At 37.8% G+C, this 11247-nt stretch overlaps 1 protein-coding gene across 1 annotated transcript in view; it reads left to right on the forward strand.

Annotated features, from left to right (window-relative positions):
• Positions 1-5394, forward strand: part of LOC310898502 (uncharacterized protein) — a gene marked incomplete at its 5' end in the record, with an annotated part of 53469 nt that extends 48075 nt beyond the window's left edge. The window contains one exon of the mRNA XM_083833706.1: positions 2799-5394. Coding sequence (XP_083689832.1) covers positions 2799-2865 — 67 coding nt within the window. The 3' untranslated portion in view covers positions 2866-5394. The remainder of the gene's footprint in view (positions 1-2798) is intronic.
• Positions 5395-11247: the final 5853 nt, after the last annotated feature.

The raw sequence follows: 11247 nt of genomic DNA on the forward strand, positions 1-11247 counted from the left end.
GTGGAGGGATACCATTAAAAACCTGTTGACCCAAGACCAGATATGTGGACACTTGGGCAAAGCCAAAGGTAGAGGACCCAGTCTTCTTAGGACACCTCCTCAAAATGCAGATTCACTGCACCTTTATGTCAGAGTGTCGTTCATGGAATGTAGGATAAGTATTGCCACAAATATTTCAGCATTTACAGGTATCCCCAAAGACTATGAGATATTTTAAAGAGATTTAAGGACTTCAAAAATAAATATATGGGCTACTCTCATGAATAGTGGTTTGGGGTAGGATTTCCCAAAATACATTTCAAGTATAACTGCTTCAACAGATGACAGGCAACAGAGGGAATATTCAGAGCTCTCCAGTGTAGCTCTTGCCACCCATGGGATGACACCTGCTGACAAGTTGTCCTCCAATAGATTTTTCATCAGTGAGTGCTGGCTTATCTTTCCCAAACTCATGGTCTGTTTCTTTCCCTTCTCAGCCCTCCACCAAGAAATTTCTATGTTTTACTTGCATGGATCCATTGCTTGTGATGAAAGAAATAAAATAGGAACACCCAGTTCCAGTTTTACATCACTAAGTAGCACTATGGCACTTCATCACAATGAATTGGGACTTACACACAGTCTCCTTTTTAATCTTTGCAATTTTGGACCCTACACTGAAGTCAAACTTCTTCAAGGGTTTAAAATGGTTAAATAACATTTTTATTTCACCACTCCCAGATATTAAGATGGGTGTCAAAAGGAGTAATGTTTTTTCTGTTGTTTTAACTAAGTTGGAAAAACACTTGTAAAAAAAAAATCAAATCAAATATCTATTCATTAGAATTTCTGACCATTTTCAAGAGTTTCAGAGAAGCTTTGGATAGAACTTCAAGACTGAAATAATGTTTCAGCCATTTAGGCATACAATCAGTTGAGCGAGGTGCACAATTTTTCTTGCTGCCATAGTTTCCCTTCATGAGCTAACAGACAGTTATTGACTTTTGCTTGTTCATTTGGAAAGTGCTACAGTTCAACAAAATCTATGTTCCATTAGCTTGCCTGATTAGATAAAATCTGAACAGGTTGATGATGAGAAAGAACATTTCACATCCCTTACAGTCCTCTGCCTAACAATCAAAGGAACTTTGTTGTGGACATTAGAACTGAACTGCATTGAGACAATCATTATAAAGAGAGTATTTTCCAGGGGATTCTTCATAGCCATGCCTTGGGCAGCTATCACCATTTTTATAAAACTAAACTGGGCCAGGTGTTTATTGTATTAAAACTAGTAGTTAGCTCATCACTTTCTGTAGGTGATGGTCTTCCAGAGGTCTTCCAGACCAGTTTGTGATCTTCAGGGAGTTTGCCAGCCCAAGAGGTGCTAAATAGGCACATCTTCTGCTTTGACAAGCAAAAAGAGTTTGATGATGAGGAAAGATATTGTAACTTAGTGTTTGCAGTTATTGTGGAAGCATGAATACAGGGGAGTAAACCATGGATTTAGATAACAAATTTTGTTTGTTATCTTGTAATGTTATCTCTTTCCCCTTGATTGCCCTTTTACAGGTTATCTTAGAACTGAATTTTAGTCACATACATTTTATACTATTAAATATGAACTTTGATAATGAAAGGAATGATTGTATAGTGATGAGATAACAGGCCTTCTGGGTAGCAAAAAAATTGGTAGATGTCTCATATCTTGAATTAAATACACATCTGGACCTTCAGATGCATGATTAGGAAATGTGGACTGGATGAAAACAATTATTAGATGAGTACATTACTCATTGGAAAGAAGTGTATTAAAAGAGTAGGAGTTACTAAATCATGATAAAATTTGAGAGATGGACTGAGGGGGTGTTTATAAGAATTGTCCTGAACACTATGCAATGTTTCTGTTTGTGATTTGCAAGACAGGGTGGAGAAAACATGTATTAAGTTCACCAGTCGGGCAATATGTGTTTGAGAAAACAGGATTACAATTACAACAGTGTTGATAAATTGGAGATATAGTCTGGAAAAATAGAATGCAATTCAATAAAGAAAAAAAAAAACGCAAATTTCTGCCTTTTTGCAGGAATAATGAACTGCACAAAAAGCAGAAGGGAAGGCAGCATATCTCCAGAAATAAACTGGGGTTTAAAATAAGTCTCCATAAAAAGAAAAGAAAAGAAAAAAAGTGGTTGTTAAAAAGGCAAATACATGTGTGTATACTCATTAAGTAACAGTTGTAACAGTAAGATTTCTGAGTAAGGTTATGTCTTCAGTATGTGTCCTGCGGCCAGCTTGGGTTCTGGAGAAAGATGCATGTTAGCTGGAGAGAGACCAAATGACAGCAGTGAGAATGATAAAGATTAAGGAGGGACATATGGGGAAAAATGAAGGTGTTGGATATTTTTGGTCCAAAGATCAGAAGACTAGAATTTTAAATAACAGTCCTTAGATGAGTGAGAGAATGAGCTCTTCCTTGTGTCTGCCTGTCGGACAGGAACAGATGCTCCTAAATTACAGCAAGGCAATTGCAGGCATAAGAAAGTATACAAACAAAGGATAATGAAGAACTGGAGAGGTGTCCGGACAGTTCTGGAAGCCCCATCTGAGAAATGTTTAAGCGCAGTTTGGGCAAATACCTGTCAGGAATGACATAAGAATAGCTCATTCAGTCTCAGAGTAAAGGAATGACTGGATGTCATTGAGTTATTTTCAATTCTTGTTTTCTGTAATTCCAGGACTGTGTTTATATTTAACTATGTTTGTATTCCATTAACTGAGATAGCCTTACACTTCATTTTTAATATTTCTGTTCTTAGGACACAATGGCATGTCAGCATTTCCTCCAAACCTACAAAAGGACTATCTCATCCAAAATGTGCCTGATGTATCATGGGATTGCGTTATCCATTTTTTCCTGATAGATTATAAATATATGTTTAAAAATCCTTATACTTTTGATGAATTTGTACTTTTGATCATTTCACCCTCACTCTGCTCTCAGTTTGCTATCTGTTTCACTGGGGACATTTCTCAAAAACTAGTCAGCTGAGCAACAGTTACCGAAAGGTATCTGTATCCAGCAAGGACCCTGAAAAGAAAAGAACACTCATATCCTCTCTCCTGCCTTCCCTCTGAGGACAATGGGTAGCGTCTCAGGCAGAGGCACAGGAGATGCCTCTGATCTGCCATTAAAATGTTCACTCAGATATCTGGTGATCATACTGTTTTTTTTTATAGTCATGCAGAGGGGTCACTCTTGGCTTTAAAAAAGGATGCAGAGAACTCTTTATAGTTGTGTAATGTCCTGACTATTAGATTTTAAAAACAATATTAATGAATTAATCTTAATGACTAAATCTAAAAATCTGTGAAATCAAAGGAAAGACTCCTATTGATTTCAACAGGGCTGAATCAGACCCTTCAGAGGCAATCTGCAGAAGTTAATGTGCTGATTATGCATTGGTTTCTTCCTTTGTGATCTGTGCGATTGGTCTCATAATAACAAAGGAATCTAGAGAAATATGTGTGAAAAACCAATGCAAGAATATTTCAATAATACTATTTTTACCATCTTTTGTTTCCCTTTGAAAAATCTGCCATATTCCAACTAATGAGTAACTCAGGCAACCCAGTCTCCCAGTGATAAAACCTTTACAGAGAACTCCACTATTGCGTAGTCTCTTCTTTTCTGCTTAATGTTATTTAATGTGAATTTTCTGCTGAGAAAGCACAAGTAGCCTAGATAAAATGGAAGTATTGCAAACTTGCCTGGCAGAAAAACTGAATCTTTGCTTGCTCTTGAATATAATAGTTATATCAGTGATCAGTGACATTTCTGCTTTGCATTTCATACATCATTCACCTGTGTTTCCCAAATCAATCTCTGTAGTGTGACGTATCTGTAAAATACCAATATTTTGCACAACACTGCTCAGCACTATTGTGTGACTAGAATTTCTTTACTGATACAAAATATATATATATGTAATACTGAAAAAAAGTATGAACAGCTGCAATTTTAATTTAAGCATTTGAGAAATCCTCTGCTGCCTAATAAAATTATTTCAGTCAGCAGTGTCAGTGGTTTGCATTGTACGCTGGTGAAGCAAAGCACTGAAGTGCAAACTTTGACTTCATCTAGTAATGATCATTTAGTTAGGAGTCAAAAGAAAGTCTGCCTGAAGAGAACTCTGTAAGAAATTCACTGTGCCGAAACTGGAATGTGTCTGGGATTTTTCACTTTATTTGTTTCTGCTCACTGCTTTGCCTCTACTGGTTAATGCATGGTTCCTCAAAGCCTAAAAGATATATGATATGACAGGTAGGCTTTTTTCCTGTAGCCCTGAACTTCGTTTTTTTGAGATTTTCTTGTTGAACCAGAAAGTTATGTAGGTCTTTCTCTGGCGGTAAACTTCTGCATGCACTATTTTTGCAGACAGATGAGAAATGTTATATTATTCTAATAATTTTTTTAGATGTACCTGAATCACAAACAACTTGGGGATGAGCTGTCATGAGGTACATAGAAATGAAAAATAGCATTTCCTCCAGCAACAGCATCATACTCAAAAAATATTTTGAAAACTTGCAGAGAAGTGGTTGGGCTTGGTACACATTCAAATGGAGCAAAACCACAAAACTTAATGAAAATCTTGACTTTTACTTCTGACTAAGGGAAGCAAACAGCACAGTAGAAAGAAAAAAAAACTACATAGGCGATTTCTCAGTTACTATCCATACAAACAGAGCTTGTAAATCTGTGTCAAGACCTGTGTACTTTGTATATTCTGAAGAAGACCCACTTTCCAACCCTGACCTCCTTCTCTTTGACTGCTAAGATGGCATAGACACGGCTAGAATTGCAGGGGAAGAGATGTTTGGCCTTTCTTGCTCAGGAAAGTGAGCACTCTGCAGTCTGCCTAGCACTGCAGAGCAAACCAAAAACCCAGTGAAGAGGCTGGCTCACGGGCACACACATTATCATCTCTCTAAGCTGATAACCGCAGACGGCTCTGTATGAATGAAGGTGCCATGCATGCAGCGATTATGCAATATGTATCCACACCATCCAGCTCGTATTAGCATCAGTGTGAGCATCTTATCAGGCTAGGCTGCTTCGCAAATGAATGCTGCCAGGCTGCTGGAATTATCTGCACAGTCAGATATTCATTTTTAGCTTTTTCATCATGGCTGAAGACAGCTCCACTTGATCTCAGCAAAGTTATTTTAAAATCTGAGAGTTTGCCAATGTTTCTTTTTAAAGAATCACATCTAGTGTGACTCATTACTCCTGGATTTCATTTGTCAGAGCAGCCAAGTAGTCTAGCTTTTACATTCCCAGTGGCCATTATCTCTGTTTGTTAACAGCTAAATGGCTGATGCATGGGTACCTATTATTCCTGTGTTTAGTCGCAGAGAGAGAACTTTTGCTGGAAACATAATGGAAAAACAAGAATCCAGAAGGATATGATAAACCATAGCTTTTAGAGAAAAAAATGGTTATTGATTAGGAATATTTATATACAATATAGTTTACCGACTATTAGCTCTGTGGGGTTGCTTTATTGGATTTCTTTCTCTTTAGATTATACATTGTGTGTGCTGAAATAAGGTCTCATGCCACTGACACTATGTGTTAAATAACCATTTCTAGCAGAAATCAATACATTAATTCCAAATACAGCAATTGGTTTCCATGATATGATCTTTATTCATCAAACTAGTGCCAGAATCTGCCTAAATGTAAATATGAGAATGATCGTGTATATATTCAGATATCCATTAAAGCAACTGAAGACGGTTCCATTGGGCACTCAAAACACCTGATTTTAAGCAAATACTCCAGTGAGTTATGGTCAGAATCACTGCAAAATTTCACTGGAGAAACTGTATGATGTGGAGCCTGAACCATGTAATTATAAGATCACGCACAGCTGGGGTGGAATTCATTAGCCAAGACATTAGAATTACCTTTTGATAAGCACAGAGGGAAAATCATTTTTGCTCCTTACAATAGGTCTTCTACAGTTTGTGAATTTCATGTCTGCAGTATGGTGCTGCAGCCACTTGTTTTCTGATTAGCAGTGAATTACGATGATGATGATGATGGTACACGTTGGTCAAAACAATTTTGTGCGATACTTAGCTCAGCAGAGAAAATTCCTACTACTAGCTCTTGATGTTAAAGCAAATGTAATCCAAAACATTTCAAGCCACTGAAATTTCAAATTTATGAAAATACACCCTCTAATAAACTGCTCCATGATAAGAACAGCAACAGCAGTAAAACAAATATAAATATTAAAATTGTTCCTGTGACTGTTAAATCAATTAAATCATTTTGTTCTGTAAGCAACGTACCTTAAACGATGTTTGCTACTAGTTGTAGATCTATTCATATGAATTATATTTGGCTCATGTAAAGGTGGTAGACCTAAAACAGTCAAGATTTCATTTTAAAAAACAAGCAGGACCATCTCCCAAGGTATGGAAGACCAGACAGTGCTGGGAGACAGCAATTGCAGTTGCATGTGTGACTACATCTGCAGTGCAGCTGTTGAGTAGTTTGAAATGAAGTAGGCAAGCAGAAATTCCATTGTAGTAGGGCAAGGAATTAAGGTAATATTATTGCCATAAATGTTCATGGTCCAGCTGCATAAAACAGTTATTTCTTCCTTGAAGACGCTATATTTTGAGATACAATATAATTGTGTTAGTTGGAAGGAATGACAAATAAAAGACCAGTCATATTAACTAGCCAGTTAAAAAATAACATTTCGATGATGGCAATAAATATTATCATCATAGTTTCTCCATCACTATTTGAAAAAAAAAATCAGAAATTTTGAACTTCACCTGTAATAAAGAACTGAACTTTTTTTTTTTTTCAAGAGTGCTAATATTGTGAGCAATTAAACAGTTTCTCTGCTCATACAAACAATCACTTAATTATAACAAGGAATAAATAAAAGGAATAACTTATACACTAGTTTCAGGCCTGGAGCCATTCTGTATGGTTTGGGAGACAACAGAATTTGTGCCTTTAAAATGCCCTCCAAAAAGTCATGTGCAATGACTTGCTGGTGCATCTATAACACTGCAAGAGCACTTTTCAGGTGATCTGTAAGCATGGCACTCTGCTCTCCCTTACATCCAGGTGTCTGACCCAAGCATGCCAGTAGTCTGCTACACCTCCAGACTCTGGGGATCACCTGTCTTCTTGGGATATATTGCAAATCATCATTTGAACTGACTATGCATTTGACCATGAGAGTGGCCTGGCTGTGGTCTTAACCAGGCAGCATAAGTATATCTTAATGTCTCCAGTCTTGCTGAGACCATGTCACACATCTGGGTACTCATTTTACATCAATTACTCACAGTAAGGAGGAGAAGAGAGCTTAAACCCTCTTCTTACCCCCAGTAAACCCCTGCATGGTGTAACTGTCCCCACCAAGGACAATTCTCCTTACAAATGGGCTGATATGATATTTCAGCATGCCTTTTATGTAGAGAACAGTTGATAAATTCATTCCTAATACATCGCCTCCATGTCACAGTTGACAGGTCCAAGCTGATGAACTTGGCTTGCGGGCAGCATGACGCTAGTATTCAGGGGCTGTGAATCCTCTGCCTGAACATGGTGCTATTTTTTTTGCTTTTTTTTTTTTTTTCTGAGTGACCTTGAGCAAATCATTTCTCCAGTTTTAATATGAGGAAATTGACTCAGGCTCCAATTTCAAACACTTCAGAATCTATTCTTGAAAAGCTCTATATGAGAACTAGCTATTATTAAAAGTGGTGTGAGGATCTGTACAAGGTCCCACCTGTTTCTATGTCTATTGTTCTCTATTTTCATTTCTCCTTTTGTCTTCAAACTTTTGCCTCCTACAAATCCATTCCCATAATCAGCCTTCATGAGACCACTCTCAAAATAGACCCCATAAGTAGCCTCATTTTAAGGCAAATAAAGAGACAAAGTCAATAAACAAGCTGATTAATATTTTTGCTATTAATCCAAAATAACAATATATACTTACATGTAATCCTCATGCCCCTGCTTCTCTTGCAGAACCTTCTCTTTCCCTCATTGATGTTTTGCTTTTGTTGTTACTTGACATGATATATCTGCTTCAGCCCAAATGCCCTTAAAGGCAAGGGCTGTATCTTTTTCCTACCTTTATTGTGTCTTCCATATAAATGTAGGAATGAACATTACTTTTGAAATATTTTCAAAAGGACACTTTGATGATTTACTGTTCTGTGTCTTTGTAAACACTTTGTTTTCTCCCCTGCAGGGAATCAACTGTTCTTTTGGATCTTTTGTAACTGATACTTTCTGAGTGTTCCGGGTTTGTCTGTCACAGAGCCGAGATGGGTGCCTTTAAAAGCATTTGCTTCATACTCATTGATTTCTTGCAGAGTCATATCACCCCGGGGCTGATTCTCACTACCTTTTGCACAGTTGCTCCTGCTGCTCAACGCTGCTGTCTACTTCCTTCTCTCTCTCCAAGCAGAATGTTTGTTTCACTGGAGGACTGTACCTAATTTCTGGAGTAATCCAAAGGCTGTGTTTACAGCAGCATTAGAAGCAGCAAGGGTCTGTGTGGCTCCGTGTCCGGTCTCTGTCAGAGGTTACAGAACACTCCTACGAAGCCTGAGAGCAGGGAAAACCCATGGAGGTACCTCCCTGGGACACCTCTGCAGGTCTGGACCTCCCAACCCACACCGACATTTTTATCAACCCACAGCAGACGTTTATTCCTTGAGTTTCTCTTGAGCCCATTTATAATTTTGTTTCCAAAGCATCCTGTGGCAACGGCATTACAGGTTGTGCATTATGTGAAGATGTACTTTTTGTGTAAAGCCTGCAGTCTGATAGTTTCATTTGGTGCCTCCATGTTCTTGTCTTATGAGATACAATAACCATCATTCCCTTCCTTTCTCCTTGCCATTCATCATTTTATAAACCACGAACTCCTTTTTTTTTTTTTTTTTTTCCTGTGCTGAGAAGTGCAATTCTGTATAATATCTCTTTGGACAGAACCCATTTCAAACCTCTTCCTTACTGCTTTTCATTATATGTTTTTCTTTCTGAGCTGGGGTGGCCACAGTCATGCCTAGCATTTAAAACTAGGGCTTTGTGTAGTGATATAATGATGTTTTCTCTCCCCTCCTCTGTTCCTGGCCTAACTAATATACTGCCAGTATATATTATATTTCTAATATACTGGGCAGGAAGGGGAGGTTGGCTGCTATTAATCTCAGAATGAACATTTTCAAAGGAGTATCCACAAGGACTCCTGTAGCCCAACAGATCATTATTAAATAGCATAGTTTACATGTAATGTAACTGTTCAGTTATGCTATCTTTCCCTGAATTGGTCTTACTGAGAGAGAAAGAGCTTCTGATCCTTAGGATTGAAGTGTTAAAAACTCAGGTTCTGATGCAAATAGTAATGGAAAAGACCATGTTGATCTTTATGTATTATATTTAAATAAAAATCATGAGTTGTGTGAATAATTGTTGCTGAAGAGTAGGAGTCTTACTCTGTCATCCATCCAGAACACACTGTGACCTAAACATTTTCTTCCAGTTTGTTGTCCTTTCCAAAGGCTGTCATTTGATCCACATAAGTTGTTTTTTTCCCAATTTTCGCTGCTATCTCCACATTTTCTTTTTTCATTTTAGTTCCCAATGCAAACAAAAGTTCAAAGTAAAATTCAGACCAAACCTTTGAATTCGATTTCTGGTCAGCCATGGGAAACCCTGCCATAGCCAGATGCTTGAATTCTTGGTGAAAATCCTTCTCGTTCTTGCAGGTCATCTGTGCATCTTGCAGTGGGATTCTGCAGAAAAGGGTGGAAAGGGGAGAAATGACTGATAGAGTCTTCAAAATGTAAACAATTAAAACAAAGAAAGACATCAACTATTTTTTCTTAACCTTGTGTGGACATTTGCTTAATAGTGTTAAAAACTGGACTAGAAGTTAGGATATAAAATATAATAAAATATTTAACTCTTATTGCAAGGAAAGCCTGCAATAAACTAGCTAGGAAGCTGGTGGAATCTTTCCTTGGGGAATTTTTATGAAACAGAAACATGTCTCAGAGATGATTCAGTTATATTTATCCTACCTCAGTGCAAAGCAATAAACTGGACACTAGGAGGTCCCTCTCTGCTCTGCCTTTCCTTGAAATACAGATCGCAGTTGAAGGCACTGCATGACCAAGCCATAGCTCCCAACCATATTATATATGACTGTAATCTGTTCAACAGTATCAGAAAAAAGCTCCTGTCCATATTTTTAAGGAGTCAGGCTTCAGAAATCTGTCAGTAAAATAAAGCCTGAAAGAGAGCATTCCATCTGGGCTAACCTTTTTTCCCGTATGTCAGTCCCTGTGAAATGTTTTATGTATGTATTCTTTGGAAATCATCTAGCAGAAACAGCTGTGTGTGCTGCCCACCTGCTAAAGCCTACAATCTAGTGTTATTTCAATTAGATTTGATTGCAGGAAAAGTTTATGAAACAGCTATCAATGATTTCATGCCATCTGGCTTCCGCTTTTCTCCTGTTTAGAGGAACCCTGTGTTTACATTGATTGGCCTTCTATATATACAAGCATGATTGAGTTTTATTATTCTTTTTATTTGTCTGATAGCAGTGTGCTTGGTGCTGTACAAACTTACAATGGAAGAGAAGCTGTCAAAGATTCAAGCTGTGAGGTTCAGCTAAGACACATATGAGGCTTCGGCTGAGAACATAGCAGAAGGGAAATTGTATTTTTATAAGCCTCGTTTATTAATTGGAATATAAAGTTTCCATTGAGGGTAAAACATACTTTGTCTTGCTTTTGGCCATGTAATAAATAAGTACTAGAGCAAGACAATGCTCAGGTTCCCTTCCAGAGTCAGCAGAAAGAAACAGAACCTTTATGAGCAGTGGTTCCAGCCAAAGTCATGTCCCAGATGTTGCCTCTGAAGACAGTCCCTTTCCTCTGTTAATCATCGTGGGAGCATGGACACCCAACCTAGGCTGGGTGCTTACCTTCTCAATTGCTAAAATCAAAGGAGAGGAGTCCTCCCTTGGCTACTGACCTCCCTGGTGACTTTTAAACATCCTAATTACAGAATTACTCTCTTTGATTAGGAAAAGCTCTCCCATGAGTTATTTTTGCTTTAGCAACATTTAAAAGTACTTTATCTTCTCAGGTGAAATGTGAACACACGAACCTTTTAAGATATTAACTCCATTTCTCCTTCTC

Source organism: Anser anser (assembly GCF_964211835.1).
Source record: "Anser anser genome assembly, chromosome: 4".
Lineage (NCBI taxonomy): Eukaryota > Metazoa > Chordata > Aves > Anseriformes > Anatidae > Anser > Anser anser.